The sequence below is a fragment of the Drosophila albomicans genome, chromosome 3, assembly GCF_009650485.2.
Source record: "Drosophila albomicans strain 15112-1751.03 chromosome 3, ASM965048v2, whole genome shotgun sequence".
NCBI lineage: Eukaryota > Metazoa > Arthropoda > Insecta > Diptera > Drosophilidae > Drosophila > Drosophila albomicans.
The window spans coordinates 5,106,232-5,128,367 of record NC_047629.2 but is presented as its reverse complement, the minus strand read 5'-3'; the positions used below and the strand labels follow the sequence as shown (position 1 = coordinate 5,128,367).

Genomic DNA, 22,136 nt, shown 5'->3' with positions numbered 1-22,136 from the left:
GAACGGGATTCAGTTATTAATGATAATTACTTCTAAGAATTTAGAATTTAGAAAAATTGGAAACGGTTGAAGACCAATTTTAAAGAGTTAAAATAAAATTAAATTGAGTGATCACTAAATGTAAATATCTCTTACTAAAAAAAAAAAACATTTTTAAATTGAACAGTGGATACAAAGTATTCTTGATGTTGTTAATAATTTCTTATCTACTTCCAAGTAACGTTTTTAGTGCTAGAAATCATATGGCTAAAGTTGGTGAAATACACCAAAGATTAATATGATATTTTCTATTATAGTGTTTCTTAATAATTTCTCCGTATGTTAAATGAAACCAATTGCAAGCAATTCAACGAATATTTTAATAATAATAATTTATTTAAATAAAGCAAATTGTTTGAAATAAACATAATTAAGTATAGCAGGTCTGACGACCGCCTCAACAGTTGGCTCGTCATATAGATACAAATCGTACATACATACTACATTCAGTAGTTATTGATATGGTATATCTATGGGATGCCTCTTCGGAATGCGTCTACGGATGCGTATCTGCGGATACTGACTGATGCGTGAAGCATAAAATTAAATTTGGCAACATTTCTCATAATGAACTTAGAGGCTAACACAAAATACAATACAATACAGAGTGAATGTTCTCGTTCCTTTTTTTTTTGTAGTTTTAGTTGATTAATAACAATTGCACTAACTCCTAAACGCCTCCTTACTCCGCACGTAGAACGGGCGTCACTTGCACCTCATCCTGTGCATCGCTCTTGATGTCGAACTTTAGTTTGGCCAGCTCCTGAAGTTCGGCATCGGCTGCTGACGCAGGTGCATCCTTGAGCACCTTCACGGTGTCGGGATAATTGTTCTCACCGCCGCCAAGCTCCTGCGAGAAACTGACTACCGTCTTAGGCTCGTAGTTGACACCCAAAGCACCGCTGGGATCGGGTGTGGCTATGCTGGGCACATCTCCATTGGTATGCGAAATGGTAATATCTTCAGTGTGTCCATTGCTCTCAGCTGCAGCAGCAGTAGGAGCGGTGTCTCCATTCTGGACAGGCGGCGACACGGGCTCAGCAGCAGCCACTGGCGTTATGACCTCCACTTGGGCTTCAACAGCGGCAGGAACAACCGATTCCACCTCGGACTTTGTTTCGGTTATGGGCTCTGCCTCCGGTTTGGTATCATCATCCTCGCCAGCCACCGCTTTGTTGACCTCCTCAATGGCCTTGGCCACCTCCTCGGGTGCCACATCATCACTTGCCACATGGCCATTGCTGACAGGCTGCACCTCGGGCTCTTCGATGTGTCCGTTGCTGGATTCAACCGCAATTTCGGCAGCAGTTACGGCCACGGCAACGGCCTCAGCCGCAACCACTTCGACTGTCTCTGCCTCTACCTCTGCCTCTGCAGCCGCTTCGCTGTGACCATTTGTAGCTGGTTGCGGCTCCTCCTCAATCTTGGCCGGCAAGGGCATTTCGAGGGCCGGCACTATGGCTGGACTGGCCATGGTCTCAACGAACGAGGTGCGATTCGGTGAGTCCGGCGAGATCATGACATGCGTGAAGTAACCACTGCGGCGATTCTCAAAGTCCAGCACATTCTCCTTGGCCAGACGCTCCTGAATGCGTCGCTGTCGGAGGATAAACTCCGGCACATTCTCATCCTCACCCTGCGCCACCGGCTCCACATCGACGGGCTTGGGGCGACGCAGCACCACCTTAGCGGCCTCATTCTGCTCCGTTGTGGCGGTGGCATTGCCATTGCCATTGCCATTGGCGGTGGCGGTGGCATTGCCGTTGGTAGTCGCCCAAGTGGCGGATGCATTCGAGGGCTTGAAGACGCCATTGAACTTGGTGCCTACCACAAATTTGTTGGTGTTGCTGATGAAGCTGCTGCTGTTGTTGTTGACTGTGGTGGTGTTGGCGCTTTTATAGGCGTTGTAGTTGTTGTTGGCATTGGGCTGCGGTGACAACGGATTGCCATTGTCTTTGGTGCTGGGCGAACGGGCGATGGTAAAGTTGGGTTTGCCATGACTGATCAGCAGCTTGGTGGCCGGCGAGGGGCTCTTGTCGGGCAGCGGGGAGGGCAGACCACTGCGAATTTGTATGCTGGGCTTGTTGATGGTATCAGCCATGATCTTATGTGTGTATTTCTCTCGAGTCTCGAGTCTAATAGCGCTTTTACTTTCCGTCGATCTCTGATCGTCGTTGTCGTCGTCGTTGGCTAACGGGGCTTCGCTTCGTCGTGTTTAGCTGTAAAAGTAAAAAGATGTTTAAGCTTGGAAACATTTAACATTTTAAATTCACCAAATGCTAATTTTTTGCCAAATCATAATAATGAGCAAATTGCGGTGAAAAGCAACCAAATATATCATAATACTAGTCGCGGATATTCACTCGCACACAACATAAAAATGCTTATAATCAAATTTAATTCAATGTGTGGACATTCGCCAGCTAATTATTATTATTTTAATTTGCTTTATTAGCACCTTTAGAATGCTGCCAACAACTTTCTTTGCACTATTCGCTATTTAGTCCAAACAGTCGCTTTTTAAACCAATTCGCCCTGGGCCTAATTCCATGATGATGATGATGATGATGATGATGATGAATCATCCAAGTAGAAAATATAGATTAGAAGAATTTCAATTGGTTTGGAATGGTTACTCATCGTCTTTTGTTGGCCAAATGGTTTTCAGTAAATATTATTATATACTTATAATCAATTGTGACGTGCCAGAAGTCGCTTAACAATTGCTTCGACCAAAACTGATAATCTTATTTATCAATTGAAGCGCGTGGCTCGCCCTAAGTTCATTTATAATTTATTTAGTAAACCAAAATTATAACAGAGTCAAAAGTACACAATTTACTTTATAACTGGGGCTTAAGTCAAGACATTTAATTGTTAGAGTAAACAGTAATTAATATTTGTTATCTACAATTGATTGTGACTATAAAACAGTTCGAAGTTGCTAAGGTTCATCAATTACACTTTCAATACGGGTGTTGACCAACTCAATTAAGTGTGTTATATCAAAGAGATATATATGTGCATTTCATTTGGTTAAATAACATCAATCGCTATCATGCATTTTTGTACAAAATTGTTAATAATGGATTTAATAACTACATTATTACAATCGCTCTTTAGCAATGCGATCCTATAGTTTGTGGTTCAAAGTAATAAATAAATAATAAATTTGTATAAACTTTGAATTCATTCGTCGATTTAACTAACTCTACTATAGTAATATTGTGTTATCAAATCAAATACAATAAAAGAACATTGACGCCACCAAACATACCAAGAAATAATATCTGGGTAATTCTTTGACGTAAAATGTAGCGTGCGACGATATTTAAAGTGAAAAAAGCATTAACAGAAACAATTTTAAAAATAAGTATGGGTTATTTTTATAGCTCTTAAATATACATTTATAGGATTTTAGGAAATAAAATATATAAATTCCTTAAGTTTTTTTTTCGTTTTGTACGAATTTGCAATTACCTCAAAACAAAAAAATATTTTCAAAATCATTTTTATTACTAATTAAATAAATATAAGTTTCAACTTTATTCAAAATAAAAAATGTGCTATATTTTTTCTTTCGACAGAGCATTACCCACGTGTAACTAGCAATATCGTGAAACTTTCCATGATACGAAAACTTTATCAAGTCGAAATAGTTTAAATTTTTTCAATGTCATTCAATTTAGAATATAACTTAGCCCAATTACCGGGAACCTAATCAATTTATTTTCGCTTCTGCTTTGTTTTATCATCAACAAAATTGTATAATATTATCGAACTAAACCTTTATCAATCTACAATCAACTCCTAGGTTCGCGCTATCAATCACATGCCTGTCCACACACTTCCCCCAATTTGATCATCAGTAATGCAAACTTTGCATTCAGTATTGACTTTCGCTGGCAAATTGTAATTTTCAGTCAGTTCAGTTTTCAATTATTTGCTACTGTTCCACATGGCGTATGCGTAATTACGTAATACTTGGGAGGGGGCAAACACAATGTCCCCAGGGTCATATGCTGGTCATTGGCAGACCCCCAAAACAAATGCCATTGATTGTTTATAGAGCTCAGGCGAGCTTAAATAACAATTAATTCGCATAGAAATGTGTGTGAAAAGTCCAAGCACCGAATAGGCGCATGTCTATCTAATTGGGCAGTCGACCAGCTAACTTCATAGATCGATCAAGTGCATGTGACTGACTGACTGACTGACTGGCTGGCTGACTGAGTGACTGACCAGTTAACTGGTTTCGTTGGCGTCTTATCAGTGCGCCAACACACGTACAGATTGATCACAACTGATATCGAAGACCACAAACAATTTTCCATATCAAACGGCGTGCTCTCCTCTCTCTCTCTCTCTCTCTCTCTCTGCCTCTCGCTCTGCTCCCGTGGCCAATGTCTGGAACTAATTAAATTAAGAGCTGCAATTTATGTGGAGCTGCATTGCAGCTACTCGTAAATTCAGTGCACGTTCAATTACTTAGCCAAAGGTCAGAGCAGAGCAGAGTTTATTTGATTTCAGTTTCAATTTTATTGTCCGCTTGTAATGAAGGTTATTGTTTGTTTATTTGTTTTATGGCGTCTGGCCAAGTGTCTGGCAATTGTGATGCATCCTAAATGAACTAACTAAATGGAAAAAGATTCATGTGATTCTTGTTGAAGATAAGTTTACACATTTGAAGCGTTGCAAGAGTAAATTCAACTACAATCGATAGCAGATGTTGACTGTGAAAATGGAATAACTAATTAAAAATATTCAATATATTTTTTTAAATGCAAAATATGAAATTATAGTTATTATTTTCGCCCGTTGTGAGTGTGCACTTAAAATTTTATTATTTGCTGATTGCCAGTTTAGGAACAGCTGAACTACATTTTAGAGCTACACGTGCTGATCGAATGGGCAGTTAAACTATTTTGTCGGCACTTTGGCACTGTTCACTGTACTTAACGGCTTATGATGTGACTGCTGAGCTCTGGCATTCATTAAAGTAACACACTGACTTAATTATTCAATCGAACGTGCCATTAGCAATATCAACCGTCGTCATTGTTTTTTTCTTTCTGTTTGCTGCTAAACCTAAAGTTCCCAAAACCCCATGACAAACAATTAAACAATGTAGAGCTGGCTGATAAAATACAAAAATAAATTAAATTACAAAACGAGCGAATCGGACAACAAATCTCAATTGTTTTGTGATTTCGCCGACGGCGACTTATATAGAAATTGAAATTGCTGTGGGGGTGTCCGATGTATGCTTTTTGCTTTTTGGTGGCTCGCTAATTAAATACAAATATGCAGCTCAATAGGGTTCAGCTGTTTACGGCAAATAATTTAAGCTGTTTAGCAACTTTTTTCTTCATTTTTTGTTTGTTAGTTTTTCTAATTGTGCTCGAAAATACTAGAGAATATATATTGACAGAGGGGAACCAGAAGCTGCAGTGTGAATTGACCTTGAAAATTTGCGCCATGAAATCAACAACTACTATTCAAAAATATATTATGTTTTTTTATTTTTTTTATTATTTGCATAAGGTGAGCAAGAACCTGTATGATTTCGTGTACAACAGTTTGCACTTAACGTTAGACAAAAAAAATGCGACTATAAATATATCAGACTTATGGTGAATTTGATCTTGAATTGATTGAAAAAGAAAGGGAAAGCGCAGTCTGATTTATTTGTTTAAAAATTGGACAAATGTTCGTATTGATACAACTTTCTTATATCATTTGATTATGCTTTAAGCTTCCGCCCTTGTCAATAGCGTCGAGCTCTCTATCTTTCGCCTTTTTTCTCTTTTTTTTGATCTCCACATATCACAACAATAAATCGAGGCGTTTATTTATGAGCAAGTCTCTTCTTCTTTCACTTGGCAAAATTCTGAAGTCCAACAACAAATTTGAGGTGTGAATTGCGAGTGTGACGAAAAACGACTCTGAAAGTGGTATCTAACAACATACTAATAAAGTAAAAGTGGAGACTGCTCGACTCTCAGATACTCAGCTAACGGAGAAACAGAGAAATATTTTTACCCGCAAAGTAGTTTTCATCGTTTTTAAACTTTATTTGGGAGTGGTCGAGTGTTTTGCCAATTATTACTAAAATACTATCGCTGAAACACTCCACTATGAGTGTTTTATGGCCACAGGGTACAAAATTCCCCAACATAAAACCCCAACCCAGATACAGATACAGAACCCGGCCCAAAAGCCCGGCCATTCACATTGAAGTTGTTGGTTCGGCTGGTTTCTGTATTTTGTTTTTTGTTTTTGGTTTTCGGGAACAGAGTCCCATGTTTTGTTGCGTGAGTTCGGTGCGTCTATCATTGGTAAATCAAATTGGTTACTTGGCCCCCTTTTGTGGTTGAGAGGTAGGTGTGTTGCCAACTCGGTCAGACAGACGCGTTAGCAGTGTGAACTGTCTGCTGTATTGCCACAATATTTTTACACACAATTGCAATGAGTTGTTATTAAAAATATGAATATATCTCATCTTGACTCAGTTAGCTGGGAATTGCCTGTGTGCGCCTGAGTTTCGTATATGTAAGTACACAACTATATACATACATAGATACTTCCATCAAGTGCGCTACGTGTTTGGCTGGCAGTCGTAAATATTAAAGTAAGGTCTGTAAACCAGTTTTAATGCATAAATGTTAAAATTGTTACGATTGCGGCAGACGTTAATCTTATCGAATGATAACAAGAACTTTTTGGCAAAAATAAAAGAACAATAAAGAGCACAAGAATTGTGCAGATAAGAAAACCAAACCATATACATAATCCAGAATATTTCAAGAGCATGTAATACGTAGAGTGTTATTATCTAATCTTATAATATGTACTGCGATTAACGGCAAACTCAAACTGGAAATTACTTTAAAGAAAGTGAAAAGCCAACTCTTTTTCTAACTGTTTTTGTTTTCCTTCGTTTTTGCATAAAAGCCAAAGCATAATAAAAACAAAAACAAAACTAAACACGAATAATAATAATAATAACAAAAGTGGGTTCAAGGTACGCGCCAGCTGCCAACTTGGGCGCAATAGCTGTAAATACTTTTTTTTTTGTTTTTGTTTCTGTTCAACACTCGTAATATGAAGTTTTGCATGCAATCGAGCTGCAACACAAAAAAAAGTGAAAACCATTTGGCCGATTAAACGCAACCATCAAAGGTAGCAACTCTGTACGGTGAATGAGAGTGTGTTGTATTTTATTTGGAATTATTTTGATAGAACGTGAAAATAGACATTTTTGGCCAATTTACAGATACGCGACAATTGGCAACACTGGCGCAATTTAACGGTACAGGAGCACAGTACGGGCACAGACACGATTGAACGTTAAGCGGATTCATATTGTACAATATTTGTTATTGTCATTTGTTCGTTAATCGCATAGAATGCGCTCAGTTATTACAGTATTTACACGTTAGCAGAATTTTTGGACACGCACCTCGCTGAATTGTAGAGCTAACTGTTGTTGTTGTTGTTATTGTTGTGGATGCTATTGTGTTGGAGTTGTTGTTGTTGTTATCTTTCACGTTGTCGTCGTCCGCTGCGTTACCGTAAAACGCCAAAACGTAACTGAAACTAAACCTGAACCAACTTCAACACTGACGAGCACCTCTAAAGTCTGAAGCAGCCGTCGACGTCGACGTCGTCTCGTTGTTGTTTTTGTTTTTGTTGTTGTTGTTACTGTTGCTATTGTTGTTGTTGTTAGTGTTGTTGGTGTTGTCGGTTATCGCGCAAAGTGCTCGTGCGCATAGCAGGGGCAAAAAATAAAAAAAAAAACTACATAGCTGAGCAAAAGTAAAGACGCTTAATAACTAAACAAATGCCCTACAGGCGGACAGGGGACAGCGGACAGCGGACAACGGACAGTGTGAAAGGTATAACTACCATATGCTGCACTATCATCATCAAGTATTATACAGGCTATGCTATAACACGAAATAACCAACTATTTAAATAAGCATTTACGTTTAATTGTTGCACAAATTATGCATAATTTGTTGTGAATGGCGTTTCCGACACTTTACAGTTTGTCTAGCGCCCAAAAAACAAAAAACTATCAAAAGAACTGACACAAATGGTTTGCGCAAATATTTAACTAACGTGACGTTAAGTGCTATACTCTCCGCTGTTATAGTATACAACTCTTATAGTGAAACGCAGGGTTTACACGTGTGCTCAGCACGTGATCATCTGATCACGTATGCAACCAGTTGCACAAAGCCTTTTGCTATTTTTGCTTCTATTATGCAACCGCTTGACGCTCGACTCATTCGCAATACCTTAAGTATTTGTTATTTAAAATGGCACAATTATGTGCAAATATGGGTCAGAGATTATAGAGATTACTGTTCTAATTGCACTCATAGACTGCAAATAGCTCGTTAATAGTGCCGTACAAACAAACACTTGGAGATATCTGAAGACTTTGACAAATAAACAAAGATAATTTTGTATAAGAGCATTCATTATCAGCAAATGATAGATCAAAAGTAGCACCGCCAAGTAAAATTAGAACTCAGGGAAAGAAAAAGAGAAAGAGAGAGTGGCGCCTCAACAAGAAAGGCTGATTAACAACTATCAGCATCATCGAGCTTAAAGTTTTCCATACAAAGATTTTTACCCAAAAAAAAAAAAAGAAAAAAAAAGTTGAGTACGATTATAGCACAGATGCTTCAGCAATTCCAGTCTAGGCTAAGAACGTTGTCAATCCGGTATTTCTTTCTTTTAACAGTTTCATCATGTTCATTACACCGCATAAACATTCCTCACATCGAGAGAAGTTGGCGCACGCAAACACAAAATGTTAACAGGCGCTTCACCTATCGATTTGATAATTTCGCTATCACCAATTTGGCTTGTGTACTCCACGACTATTGTAGTCAGTATGTGTGTGTGTGTGTGCGTGTGTGAATTCTTTGATTGTTTTAACGATACGGGCTCAACGATTGTTTGCCTGCCTTTTACACGTTACTTTTTTGGGGCCCTAATGCGCCTCGGAGCTTCCGTCGTTGGACAGACTGTCAATAAAAAATAAAATAATAATTTATAGACAGATTTTGTTGGCCATGAAAGCCGATAGAAAGAGCGAGCAAGAGAGAGAGAGAGAGAAAGACAGAGGTGAATAACTAGAAGAACGAGGAATAGGAGCCAAAGGCGTGGCCTCATTCTATGGCGATAAACGGTACTCGTACATCATATGAAAATGCTCATGAATCGCAAACAAACTCAAAACTGGTAAGAGGTGTAAGCCTTCGACCCGCTTTGCTTATTGCGAATAGATCCCAAGCCAGTTTTACACTTACACTTACTAGTGTGGCAATGAAATAATGCGAAAATGTGTTAATAATTCCACTGACTGTAGAAATGTTCTGCAACTAATTCAATATTTGCACATTATTACAATTAGCGAGTACGCAGTACCTTTCAGCTACAGATCTACATAGTATATAGTATGTATTTGCCCGGTTGAATAACACTAATTGGCATACAAACACACAAAGCAGAACCGGAATGTGTACGCGCCCGATGGGGAAAGAGGGGAGAAGGTCGGTAGAGGGGCTACGCTATGGTATTGCATTGAAGCCGGCGTTAGACGCACCGCTCTTACCCGTTTGCCTGTTGCCCGTTTACCCCAAACAACCTTGACAAAGAAATTTTCAATGAACGTTTAAAATTAATTTGCGTACAAAAGTCGAAAAGAGGCGCACAAAGCAACACCAACAACAACAACAGCAACATTAACGAAATCGAGAACACGAACACAAACGTTAGAAGATCATTTCTTTTGACCAATATAGTATTTATCATAACTGTATATTGTGAGTTGGAAGAAAATTGAACCAATTTGAACGCAATTCTTTGAGAAATTCTACAAATATTTGTGAAAAAAATTCAACACAATAACACAAAAACATTTGATTGGCTTAATTATGCACAATAAATTATAGTTCCTCCATATACATACAATATTTATGCATATATGTGAGTACGTATTTGTCGTTTTTTTTTTCAGCTTTCTTTTCTCATATGGTAAATTGCCGGGCGATGCCAAATAAAATAGAAATTGTTGACCTACCAAATTTTTATTATAAGTATTGTTATGAGGCCCGCTTAGTGCATTTGCATAATAAATTAAAATATTTGAACACAGAAACGTAGCACACACAAATTTGTCTGCGTAGTTGCTACTGCAATACAAGTATAACACGCGCTTAGGGTGGACAAAAACTTTCGAAACTCTCGGCTTTGAAATTGGTAATGCGCAAAAACGCTCTGCACAGGCGCATAACGTGTTTTGAACTGAGCGCAAAGCCAGCGACGATCGCTGATCGGTCAACAGCGCGAACACATAGCGACAACAACAACAGTAACATCAGTAGCAACAATAGCTAGCTTTAATGAATGAAAGTGTAATTTTTTGCCATAGCTGCCTCTATTATTGTTACAATGACAATGTGTAGTTTTTCCACATTGCCCGAAGCCTACAATGACTGTCCTTTACACTCCCACAAAAGGCCAATAACAATGCGATAAAAGCATGACTAAAAAATTTAACATATGCTGCGTATTGAAAGTTCGCATAGAAATTTGAAATTTAAGCGCATAGGTGCAGCAATTTATCGATAACATATCTAATGCCATTTACAGCACTGCTTTTTATCGAACCAGTCAATTAGTATATCACAAAAGTTTAACATTTCGATCATTAGATTCTTGTCAGTAGGCAATCTTTCCTACAAAATTTAAAAACCAAAACGATAACGTTATTAAAGCTCACATATTTAAACCCAGCAGTATGTTTTGGTATATTTATTTTGAGCGTAAATTATATTATTTTGTAATTTAACTCCATCTGGCAGCACTATCAGCTGTTGTTGCCTGCCGTTGAAGAAGCAGCAGCGTTTTGCACGAACTTATTTTGCTAAATTTATAAACTCACAGCGGGATAATGGCAGGACGTGAAGTCGTCAAACGTGCTGTGCAGCAGGTGCGTCCCATATTATCCGTGGATCGCGAGGAAGCACGTAAGCGTGCACTGAACCTCTACAAAGCCTGGTATCGTCAAATTCCCTACATTGGTAAGCCACTTGGTTATGTCATCAAACTCTATTATCCCGTCTCCGGCCATAAATATAAACATATGTGTGTTCCCAATCCACAGTTATGGACTATGACATACCCATGAGCGTGGAGCAATGCCGTGAAAAATTGCGCGAGCAATTCATCAAAAACCGCAATGTGACTGACATCCGAGTTATCGACATGCTGGTCATCAAGGTGTGTGCGATCTTTAGGTCCTATCCTTAAGCAACTATATCAAAACACAACTTATATTACAGGGCCAAATGGAGCTGAAAGAGTCTGTGGAGATTTGGAAGCAAAAGGGGCACATAATGCGCTATTGGAAGGAGTCACAGGATCCTAAGCCTACAGATTTCCTCTCAAAGTTCATTCAGGGCATTAACTAGAAATGCTTAACAAATTTAAATAGTTTAAAAATATAAAACGAATTGTTTGTCGCGAAAACCAAACGACGTTTTTTCGGTAGCGCTTCGTAAGCGCTTGGTTTTTTGTATGTTGTTTATTAAGCTACTTCAAAAAATATCAATGCTTTGTATATATAATTTATACAGACTATGAGTGTGAGTGGTTCTTTTTTGTTTTGTAAATATGCGTAAATCTATTTACTCGATATTAGTTTATGATTGCTGGTTTTGGTGTGCGCGACTATTGAGAAAACATTTTGGAAATCAAAACAAACATAAAGTACAAATGGAATTGGAAATGGAAATGATTGCTGAAGTTGGAGCGAAAGATTGATTGATAAGTGTTTAGTGTGGACAGTCTTCATGTTCTCGTTAGCTATTCAGGATGTTTTTACTTATATTCTAGGCAGGTAAATGGATGTATATTGGTGCTTTCTTTTTACGTGTTTTATGGCACCAACTCGAGCAGATTGTCCAATACGCTAATGGAATTCGAAAAGAGATCGGTTGTAATGTCATCGTAGTCCAAACCGAGGCTCTTCAGCTCTGTATAGCAATCGTCACTAAAGCCCGGTATCTCCAAAGAATTGTTGGTCTTGTTAAATGCATCATGGCGATTGGTATATCCAATACGTTCGCGAAACATTTCGGCCAGCTGCTCATCGCTCAGCTCCACCGCATGGACCTTCTTGGAATGTTGGCGTATTCTGCAATTAAAGCAAAACTAGATTGTGACACCAAGTTGTTCATTATCGTTACACTTCACTTACTTGCCGCGATCGGCAAACTCCTCGGGACAATGTTGGCACTTGTAAGGATAATCGGTGTGCTCGTATTGGTGCTGACGGAGACGCGCCCGAGTGCTTGTCTCAAAGGTGCAGCTGTCACAACGCCACACCTTTGCTTTCTGGTGATTTCGCTGCTCGTGTTCACGCAGCAATGCATAATTTTGGAATTTACTGCCGCAGTTGCGACAGCTGACCACTTCCTCCTCTTGGACATGAGCTCGCTCATAATGCACCCGCAATTCTGCCGCATTAATGTAGTTAAGCGAGCACTTTCCACATTGATAATGACGCTCCGAGTGCCGCTTACGATGCACCGACAATGATTCGCTGTTTTTAAAGCTCTTCTTACATATTTCACATTCGTGCAGCGTATCAACTGCATGCTGCTGTTGCAAATGCATCTCGTACTTGCGCATGCTGCTAAATTGTTGTTCACAGAAATTACAGTGCACCGGTTGCTTCACCTGACAGAAGCGCTGATGGGCCTGTAGACTGGCCTTCGAGCTAAATACTTTGTCGCACGCAATGCACATGTGTTGCTGTTCTGCTCCTTCACGTCCAGCACAACTGACGCCTGCTTGCGACTGCTGTTGTTGTTGCGGTGTATGCATGCGTGTGTAGTGTGTGCGTGCTGAACGCTGATCCTTGAAGATACGGCCACAGGCTGGACAATTCTGCTGTACATAACAATACATTTCTGAAAATAAGAAGAGTATAGAAAATTATGCTATGCATTCATCCAAATCTCACCGCAGTAATGCAGTCTTCACAATTACCGAAGTCACCATCGATTTTGTGATGCTCAATTAGATGTTGTTGCATATCAGTACGACTATTGGTCTCATAGCTATTGCAGGGTCTACACTTAAAGCTTTGATCTAGAATTGCAAGAACTGTCAGTTAATAAATGCCGTTCTTAATAGAACGAATCAACGCACTTTTAGTGAGACCAATGATATCGTCTTCAGACACATCAGAGTTGTGCACTCGCATATAATGGCTGCGCATTTGTTTGGCCTCCATGGCTGTGTGCTTGCATATGTGGCAGCTGAGTAAAGGAATGTGAGCGGGATTGATTTCCCTGCTTGGTGTGGACTTTTGTGACAGCATGGTTGTGGAGTTCTCCTTAGTAGGCAGCAATTGCTCAGTAGCTAAATAAATACACATAAGCATTTCAAAAGGATAACAAAAAAGGTTTAGTCTCACATTCTAGTAGTGTGGCTTTGATCGATTCTATTGTTTGCAATTCCTCAGGAGTTTGGTTTCTAGTGACATCGACATCGTTGAGGGTCATGAAGAGTGCACGTTGAATGAGATCATCAGGCAGATCATTTTTGTTATTAAAATTAAAGTTGTTGTTGTTGTTATTGTTGTTGTTGTTCTCATTGTTTTTATTAGTAGCGTCGTTTGTAATACTATTGTCATAGAATGTCTCGCTGTTCTTTGCATCCGATCCATCATTCTCATCTTCCTGATCCTGATCATTGCTTTCATACTTTACATCAAACAAGATAACTGCCGAGCACAATTTTTATATTTATATATATGTTATATAGACATATTTAATTTGGAGTCTTTTTTCTTACCATCATCTTCTTTTGGAGGCTCGTTGCTCGGCGTTGCATCGTTGTCCAAGCGTGGCACCTTCGCTCCTCGCATATACAGCACATTCTCTTCGATGGGCGCTGAGATTCCATCATAGCTTTCCACGAATTGCTCGAATTCCTGACTAAATTGATTCCAATGCAACAGCTCAACGCTGGCCTTTCGCTTGAGCTCGCCTGTCGATGGATTGCTTGGCGTGTGCGGTGGCGTCAACTTAACATTCTGCGATTCAGCAAACAACTTGCGATTCGAGTCAACAGCCAGCTCCATGAAATGCATGGCCACCTCTAATGCGCGGCAACAGCGTATGCAGATCTGCATGGGCCACTTGTAGCCGCCAGCGGAGCGCGCGGTCATTGGCAAATTGGTGCACTGCCGCAAACCTTGGCCGTATGTGCGTACGCTTTGCAAATCCGGTATCTTGGCGTCCAGCTTGACGGTCTGGCGACTTACCGAAAGGCACGCGCGGCATTTTGTGTTGTTCGCTTTGTTCATTGCGAGCAACGCGTTGGATCTGGCTGCATCCGCAGCGGCGGCCATGCGTCTGATATTTTTGGATGTTGCGTCGATTCGGGAGTGCAAATATATCTGTCGAATACTCTTTATTTGGGTTGAAAACAATTTTTATTTGCGGCTAACAAAAGTTTGCAAATTCTTCTGTGACTGTGATTGTTAGTGTGCCCGTAATACTACATTGCAAAGTATACCGTTTTCTTGAAAAAAATACCAAGACGGTCCCTCTATTCTAACTGTTCTTTTCCAGTTAACGAAGTTTATCGTAATATTTAATTTAATCGCATTCATGACTCACATTAATTTAAACAATTAATAAATTTAATTTACTCTCTATTGTTATAATATTATTTGAATTTATATTACTAACGGAAATTCCTGAAAGATTAGTATTCAATAAAGATTAGAATTTATCGATAAGTGTAATGGGAAATCTACAAACCGCGAAAATTTGAATATCACCAAAGACATTTGAAACAAAGTATTTAAAACTTTCACAATTATACAGGAGACTCCACTGCTTTAAATACTTTACGCTTTGTTCGGATAGAACAAGAAAACCCCCTTGCAGGCCCAAATAATTGTTACTTATTTTTAAATACGTTTAATGATTTAATAATATTTGAAACAAATACTTAATTTAAGGTAGATGTGAAATATATTGAGATTTGTGCAGTTTAGTCAGAAAGAAATTAAAATTTATAAGTTCAAGGCTTAATTCATGTGTGCTTAAATTAAGCATACTTAGTCAATTAAAAGTAATATAAAAAAAAAACAGTAATCCTATTACTTTCGTATATATATGAATATAATTTAACATATTAATTAACTCGTTCACCAACTGTCTCTCATTCGTGCATTTATACAAACAACTATAGGATACAGGGATTAACAGACAATCTGCATTGTGCGGCAAGATTCTATACCAAACAATGTAGTATAAACTTAAGCTTGATAAACGTTTATACTACTTATTATACATATGTATACAAAATATATATTCTCTTTTTTATGATATAATAATCGTGGTGCGTCAAATGGTTAATCAGACGTATCGTTTTCAACATCATGCGACCTTCGTTCGCGAATTTTTATCGGAGGTGTGGATTCATTCACGCTATACATTTTATTTAACTCATCCTCAGTAAGATGCCATTTATGTTCACGCAGTGCATGTCTTTGAAAGCTGCAATTGAATTATTGATTAGCTTATATAAATGGATAGTGGATCATTAACTTACGGTCCGGGTCGCATATAAGTCCGAACGCACTTTGGACACTTGTAGGAATGTGTTCCCTTATGCATTTTTATGTGGTTTCTTAAAAGAAGACTGGTTAACATATCGCGTCCGCACTCGGGACATATATATTGTACACGAGTATGGGAAGCTGTTTGGTGTCGCTTAAGATGATGCTTGTAATTAAAAGTCTTTTCGCAACCATCGATGCCACATTTCAAGGCCGTGTTTGTCCGATGCTCAGCATCCACGTGTTGCTCTAGCTCTGCACTCGTTGTGAACTCTTTGGAACACTGCTTACAAGGAATCTTGCGTGGTGCGTGCCTTTTCATGTGATAATTTAAGAGCGTCACTGTTCGATATGTTGTGTTGCAGACTTTACACTGATGCTGATAGACGTTACGCGGCGACACAATGCCGCTGGAATGTTGCTCCAATTCATGCTGCAACATTTTACTCAATTCGTCAAATGTCTGATTGCATTGTTTACACACAAAAATTGGAGTTTGGGGTAACCTGGAACGAAGATCTTTAACTGGTGACGGCTCCAATGCTGCTGTAAGTAGTTTATCTGTGCCGTTTAGCAATTGTCCTGTGATTGGCAATACATTAAAGTTGTCGTTGTTGCCATGCGCACCATTTTCTATGAAGTCCAGATCAAAATCAAATGGCGTGGGCGTTGGAAAAAGTGTTGATGTTGTCGGTGTTTTTTCGAGTGCTGTTGATGTTGTTGTTAACGGTGATGTCGGTGATTCAGACGTTATCTGGGAGGTTGAAGTTAAAGGCGAAGATTCTGTAGTTGTTTTTTGTTTATCATCGATAGCATCATTTGTGTCAGCTGTTGTGGTAATTGTTGCGAATCCAGACGTTGGTGTTGAGGTCAATGATTTACTGTCAATATCCTCATTATCCGTTTCAATTCCAGTGTCACTGTTTATCACTATGTTGTCTGCTGTTGCACACGGCGATGAGCAAAGATCATTTTTCAATGTCATCGCTGAAGAGCAGTTTCAATTTCGTATTTAAAACGTGTTGCAGATGTTGTCGTTGTGGCGGCATGTGTTGAGCATATTTGGAATTTGAGTTTGAATTCATTCTTGCTAGGCTATTGATCCTCTTACCGCTTTTTCCATAGCCACTGCCATCGCCATCACCATCACCATCGCCATCGCCATCGCCATCAGTGTCAACCTCAGCAACAATACGTTGTGCATTCTTCGGCAAGGCGGTTGTAGACGTCATAGTGGTTGTTGTTGTTGCTGCTGAACTGGTTGTCCATTGAGGCGCCTGCATCTCAATGATTGTGTCTACTAAGTGACTTCGCTGCAAATGGCGAGTCAACGTGCGTTTTGCCGCAAACGAGCGAATACAGCGTGGACACTCAAAAGGTAGTTCTGTGCAAAAGAATTAGGCATTATTATTTGCCATAGTAAGTAAAAAATAATAAACTTACTGCGTATGATAAACACCTCGTTGGCATGTACTGAGACTGTAGAAAATATTAAAAGCCCAACAAGAATTTTTGATAAAACAAGATTCTAGTGTTAACATTTTAAGATTATACTTACCGCCATCGTTAATGCCATGATGAGCATTGAGATGTTTTCGCATCTCACCCTCCACTTCGCATTCAAAAGGACACTTGGCACACATCAGTATCGGAGCTGGAAGAGCAAAGAAACGAATGAATACCAAAAGTATATTTGAAACAACATACAGCGCTTACGCTTATCCACACCGACGTGCAGCTTCTCGATCGCTGTGCGTTCCACTGTTACTTTGTCGCCCTTGGCCTGAACCATATCCCTCGTCGGCATCCGCTTATGCACAGTTTTGTAGTGACGTATGAGCAGACGCTTCATATTGTACAGATTGGTGCAGAGTTCACATCGATATGGCGCCAGTCCTAAGAACAGATTTCATATTGGTTTAAAAGCGTAACTAAATTGTAAGTTGTTGCACTTACCGCGATGTACAAACATATGATTCTCAAACTTGTATTGGCTGGTAAACTTTTTGTTGCAATAGATACAATACGGTTTCTGTAGATGCTTGGATTGCTCGTCATCAAAGTCATCGACATCATCATCATCACTGGTAAGTAGCAAGTTTTGATCGGCAGCCGCGTCATTGTTTTCATTCTCATCCTCATTCTCGGGATCATCCTCATCCTCATCCTCATCTTCACCCACTTCAACATCTTCCTCGAAGTCATCAAACAAATTCTCGGCATCGAAATCCAAACTCATATTATTGTTATCAATCACAATATCGTCGCCATCAACGACCGGCATATCGTCGGCTGGTATAGTGCAAATGGCGGCGACGTCGGTATTGTCAATGAAGTCTTGCATGTCTCCAAAAATAGAATTGTTTGGATTTGCTGTGGTAACTACACCAATATTGCCACCACCAGCAGTAGTAGAAACACTGACAGCAGGCAGAATGCCACTTAAATCGACTTTCCTCGGTGTTGTCCTTATGGATTTGGATAAAGATTGCTCCGGGAATACTTCAAATGCTGCAGAGACATTCTCAGTTGGTTCTGTTGATGTTGTTGTACTTGTAGTTGTCGCTGTTGATGATGCTGCGCCACCATCATAGAATAATGAGGTGGCATCCACAACCACGTTTATATCGCCAGCAGGCGTAACCACAGCTGTAGTTGTCGGCTGAGCAGGTTGTAGATCCTGTAGCGTTGTCGTTGTCGCCGTTGTAGTTCCAGTCGACTCAGTTGTTGCCGATGATTCAATTGTTGATTCAGTGAATGTTGATGGATCTGTGAGGAAGCGATGTACCTTGTCAATAAAATTCCATAAATATAAATTTTAAGAAACACACATGTGATACCAAGAGGCAAATGCGACGGGCTGCATCCCTTATCCTTGGTGTCGTTTGACCAGCTGGGACGCAGTTGGATGTCACTTGGCTGTATCATGTGCTTATCACTATAGTGTGATCTTAAATGAGCACTACTTGGTGTCTCAAACAAACACATGTCGCAAGAGTATATACGACTTTTGTCCGTCGACAGCGACTGCAAGGATTTCTCAACGTGAATTTTACTATCGCCAATGGAAGACTTATGCTCCTCTGTATAGTGCTTAATGAGATCGGAGCTGCGCAGCGAGTGATAAGAGCACTGATCACAATAAAACTTGGGTAAATCTAAATAAAGGAAATAACGTTAATTGATTGGAGTCTTAGAGATTGGGGAAAAAATTAACTTACGACTATGTGTTAATTGATGAGATTTAAGGCGTGCAATTGTGGGAAATACTTTGGGACACAGATTACACTTGTGCTTCATTACACTCGTCGATCCTGGACCTGGTCGAAGTTTTGGTTTCACAGTGATTTGTGGCAATGAATCTCCGACTGGATGGTTTATTTCAATATCCCTTGCACTGTATGTCACATCCGACTTGGAGTCATCCAGTAAGTTCTGCAAACTTGCGTTTGTCGTGACATTTGCCGTTATTTGCTGTGGGGTTTTGCTGTCATCGATGTACTCGAAGACAACCCCAGCACCACCATGGACTTGCTGCAACGAGCCATCAGGCATGACAAGAAACTCCGCCCCAATGCTCATATTCGAGTTGCCACCCGTAGGATCATCAACCGGCAAGACGGCGGAATCATTCGCATCCAAAGAGTTCCCCAGCTGTTGTTCAATATCACGTAGTTGATCAGCGTCAAGTTGAGGCTGCGAGAAGTCTTCGGGCGTCAGCACAGTGGGAATCAGTAACTCCATGTCCTCCAGTGTACACACTTTCACTTGTGCATCATCATTTTCCCTCGCTTGCCTTGATGTCGTCGCATTTGTAGCGTACATAGCAGCCTGCAAGGATTTGCGCATTTTCAACTGCTGATCTATTTGAGCAGCCGTTAAGCCATGCGCTTTCCTGTAATGCTCGGGAAGCAGTCGCTGCTTAAATGTCACGAATTTGCACAACTTGCATGAATGGCGCGTTTGCTCTGTTTAAAAATTATACAAAATGATTAAGTCTTCTTATCTTGTCAATTCCTTCTTCTTACCTGAATGCATGCGAATATGTTGTTTGAGTTCCAGACGATTACTAGTAATGGCGCCACAGATTTTGCACTCGTGGCGAACAGAAGACTTTGAGGGCTTCACATTGTCCCCGCGATGCAGCTGAAATTATATACATTTTTGTGTATAAATGATGCCTCGCACAGTATTATAATCACATACCTCTAGGGGTGGTTGACCATTGAATCGCGTTGTCGCCTTCGTTATCTTGCCAGGGCACAATTTGCGACAGAGAATTTCATGAGCCTTTTGAGCGTTTTGTATGAAAAAGTAGGCAATTTGCAAACTCTTACTGCAATCAGCACAAATATATTGCGGCAGCTCAGGCAGATTTTCGGTTCGAATGCAGAATAATAGCAAACGTATTAGAGGTATTTTTGTGGAGTTCCCATTATTGTCGTCTATTAAACTAGACTCGGTTAGAGCGTCCAGCTTGAAGAACTCCGCCTCCGATTTAAGACAACAGCGACAAGCAAATTTGTAATCCACAACCATGTCATCTATTTTCAATCGCTTGCTCGCCATCTTTGCATGTTCAATATGTTATTATTTACGATAAAGGCAAATCTATTGCTCTTCCGATAATACTAACAAATAAACAAATACACTTTTATCGCGCACTAACGCGAAATTGATTCACCTGGCTATGCTCAAATCGTAGCCATTAGAGGTGGAGAAAAAATTCTGAAACTATCGATGAATCGATACTTTTACATTTTTAAGCATCGATTATTTTATCACGAACAGATTTTATATGTATTTTATTTTATTAATTATAGTGAAAGTTAGTCCTTGAATTGACAATAATTATATAATATCATCTTTTTAAACTATCAAAGGTTATAAAATCATCGATCCTCGCTCACGTCGATATTTGCAGCCAATATGCCCGCAATCTACTCTAAATTTTGTGCGAATGGCAATGGCTCTATAGCGCTGCATGATCATACAAACATATGTTTGTATATACATATATACCATTGAATTGAGTGAATTTTAGAGTTTGGAAAACATCGAATTTTGTGAATATCGACAACATCTGATTCGCATAATATCGTGGGAAAACACATTTTTTTTTTAAATAAATCTACGAAATTCTAATAAATTCCTGCTTTCAAAAATGAAATGCATTTATTTTTATTTACTAAGTTTCTTCTTCTATGTAATGAGACTTTGCAATGTGGCAATTTAAAATATATGTTTCACGGAACTTCTTTGGACAATAAGGACACTTGATAGTGGGTTCCGAATGCGTGCGCCGATGAACCGCCAACGAAGAACTTGACTTGGTTGATACGCCGCAAAACTCACAAGTGAAATTTCGGTCTCCACTGTGAGAGGTAACGTGCGACTTAAGATCCCATTTACTGGGAGCACTATAGCTGCATATTTGACAACTCCAACGGGTGTATTTTTTGTGAAATCTATTCTGATGCATACGCAGTTTACTCGCGTGCACAAATCCTTTTTGGCACACATCACAGACATAAGGATCACCTCCAAAGTGCATGCGATGCTTATGCCGTCTCAGTTGATCTTCATTGATGAAACGGCGCTGGCATCCGTCGCAATTGACAACGGAAATGTCCGATATGGGCACAAATTTCAGCAGCTTATCGTAGTAGTCCTGGTGACGGGTACGAAAGCCACGATTACTAATGTGCAGAGCATACTGACGTCTAAACCAATTCAGCAGTGCTCGAGCACTAAGACTAATAGTCTGGGGCCTTATTTTGACATTAAACCGCCTGGCAAGGGATCTGCCTATTTGTTGGGCGCTTTCAGTTCGCTCGTTCCTAAAATCCATGTTTTTAAACTCATCACGCCACAGATATTCATGTTGGCGCAGGAGCTGAATAAAGTAATGTATAAGCTTGGGATGTGTATTCTGCAGACTGTAGAAAGGCTGATTCAGCTGTAAAATAGTAATATTACTTACTATTAAGCTTGCGAGTTACAACTATGTATGTTGTGTATTTACCCTGTTTCCTTCTAACCCTTCATCTTCTTCAGATTGGTATGAATCTTCTTTCTTCACTTCTGTTTCTTTATGTGTCTCTTCGGTTTCAGATATCTCGCAGTTTTGCTGATTCTGCAACTCGATTTCAACCTCCGCCTCAATCTCGTCATCCAGCTCTGTGCGCTGGCTTATTAAGCATGTATCCAAGGCAAAATGTGACACAGCAAAGTGTCGGGAAAACTGCGACCACTCTGTTAATTCGCCTGCATCACAATGACAGCATTTGATAACAATTAAAGCTCGATCTCCTTCTCGTAACTTTAAATAAACTTGCGCAGCTTGTATATAATCTTTGTTTACATTCATTGTTTTGCAATGAAAGTACCCTGCCAACTTAAGTGCAGTTACAAACGAGTTGGCACTCACACA

The 22,136-nt window shown here is 39.6% G+C and overlaps 5 protein-coding genes across 7 annotated transcripts; 1 reads left to right on the top strand and 4 right to left on the bottom strand.

The window, feature by feature from the left end:
* Nucleotides 1-354: 354 nt before the first annotated feature.
* On the bottom strand, nt 355-10,159 carry LOC117569130 (uncharacterized). 3 transcript variants are annotated; one of them, XM_034250152.2, is made up of 2 exons: nt 10,139-10,159; nt 355-2,258 (listed from the first exon to the last, which is right to left on the bottom strand). In XM_034250152.2, exon 2 carries the CDS (start codon nt 2,138-2,140, stop codon nt 722-724), a length of 1,419 nt encoding a protein of 472 aa, XP_034106043.1. In that variant the 5' UTR covers nt 2,141-2,258; nt 10,139-10,159; the 3' UTR covers nt 355-721. The 3 variants fall into 3 exon arrangements, with proteins under 3 accessions (XP_034106043.1, XP_034106041.1, XP_034106042.1); XM_034250150.2 differs by lacking the exon at nt 10,139-10,159 and adding an exon at nt 7,502-7,641; XM_034250151.2 differs by lacking the exon at nt 10,139-10,159 and adding an exon at nt 2,498-2,513.
* Nucleotides 10,160-10,863: 704 nt separating this feature from the next.
* On the top strand, nt 10,864-11,703 carry LOC117569788 (NADH dehydrogenase [ubiquinone] 1 alpha subcomplex subunit 6). The gene is made up of 3 exons (XM_034251090.2): nt 10,864-11,141; nt 11,225-11,340; nt 11,403-11,703. The coding sequence occupies exons 1-3, from the start codon at nt 11,012-11,014 to the stop codon at nt 11,529-11,531; spliced, it is 375 nt and encodes a 124-aa protein (XP_034106981.1). The 5' UTR covers nt 10,864-11,011; the 3' UTR covers nt 11,532-11,703.
* An 86-nt stretch (nt 11,704-11,789) lies between these two features.
* On the bottom strand, nt 11,790-14,620 carry LOC117569787 (zinc finger protein 502). The gene is made up of 6 exons (XM_034251089.2): nt 13,924-14,620; nt 13,544-13,852; nt 13,276-13,488; nt 13,114-13,215; nt 12,320-13,034; nt 11,790-12,256 (listed from the first exon to the last, which is right to left on the bottom strand). The coding sequence occupies exons 1-6, from the start codon at nt 14,480-14,482 to the stop codon at nt 11,998-12,000; spliced, it is 2,157 nt and encodes a 718-aa protein (XP_034106980.1). The 5' UTR covers nt 14,483-14,620; the 3' UTR covers nt 11,790-11,997.
* A 477-nt stretch (nt 14,621-15,097) lies between these two features.
* On the bottom strand, nt 15,098-20,397 carry LOC117569203 (uncharacterized). The gene is made up of 11 exons (XM_034250271.2): nt 19,910-20,397; nt 19,732-19,849; nt 18,925-19,671; nt 18,535-18,861; nt 17,660-18,472; nt 17,420-17,599; nt 17,262-17,357; nt 17,147-17,182; nt 16,815-17,087; nt 15,697-16,690; nt 15,098-15,641 (listed from the first exon to the last, which is right to left on the bottom strand). Exons 1-11 carry the CDS (start codon nt 20,270-20,272, stop codon nt 15,497-15,499), a joined length of 4,092 nt encoding a protein of 1,363 aa, XP_034106162.1. The 5' UTR covers nt 20,273-20,397; the 3' UTR covers nt 15,098-15,496.
* A 445-nt stretch (nt 20,398-20,842) lies between these two features.
* Nucleotides 20,843-22,087, bottom strand: LOC117569097 (zinc finger protein 809). The gene is made up of 2 exons (XM_034250114.2): nt 21,729-22,087; nt 20,843-21,662 (listed from the first exon to the last, which is right to left on the bottom strand). The coding sequence occupies exons 1-2, from the start codon at nt 22,071-22,073 to the stop codon at nt 20,892-20,894; spliced, it is 1,116 nt and encodes a 371-aa protein (XP_034106005.1). The 5' UTR covers nt 22,074-22,087; the 3' UTR covers nt 20,843-20,891.
* Between the last annotated feature and the right edge of the window lie 49 nt (nt 22,088-22,136).

Coding starts and splice junctions, on each gene's coding strand:
- LOC117569203 (XM_034250271.2), bottom strand. CDS start 20,272: ATGGCGAGCAAGCGATTGAAAATAGATGACATGGTTGTGGATTACAAA. Junction 18,473..18,534: donor TTTGCCTCTTGGTATCACAT/GTGTGTTTCTTA, acceptor GCTTCCTCACAG/ATCCATCAACATTCACTGAA. Junction 15,642..15,696: donor ACTTATATGCGACCCGGACC/GTAAGTTAATGA, acceptor ATTCAATTGCAG/CTTTCAAAGACATGCACTGC.
- LOC117569787 (XM_034251089.2), bottom strand. CDS start 14,482: ATGGCCGCCGCTGCGGATGCAGCCAGATCCAACGCGTTGCTCGCAATG. Junction 13,216..13,275: donor TATCATTGGTCTCACTAAAA/GTGCGTTGATTC, acceptor TTGCAATTCTAG/ATCAAAGCTTTAAGTGTAGA. Junction 12,257..12,319: donor GAGTTTGCCGATCGCGGCAA/GTAAGTGAAGTG, acceptor CTTTAATTGCAG/AATACGCCAACATTCCAAGA.
- LOC117569130 (XM_034250152.2), bottom strand. CDS start 2,140: ATGGCTGATACCATCAACAAGCCCAGCATACAAATTCGCAGTGGTCTG.
- LOC117569788 (XM_034251090.2), top strand. CDS start 11,012: ATGGCAGGACGTGAAGTCGTCAAACGTGCTGTGCAGCAGGTGCGTCCC. Junction 11,142..11,224: donor TCGTCAAATTCCCTACATTG/GTAAGCCACTTG, acceptor CCCAATCCACAG/TTATGGACTATGACATACCC. Junction 11,341..11,402: donor TCGACATGCTGGTCATCAAG/GTGTGTGCGATC, acceptor CTTATATTACAG/GGCCAAATGGAGCTGAAAGA.
- LOC117569097 (XM_034250114.2), bottom strand. CDS start 22,073: ATGAATGTAAACAAAGATTATATACAAGCTGCGCAAGTTTATTTAAAG. Junction 21,663..21,728: donor AAGGGTTAGAAGGAAACAGG/GTAAATACACAA, acceptor ACTATTTTACAG/CTGAATCAGCCTTTCTACAG.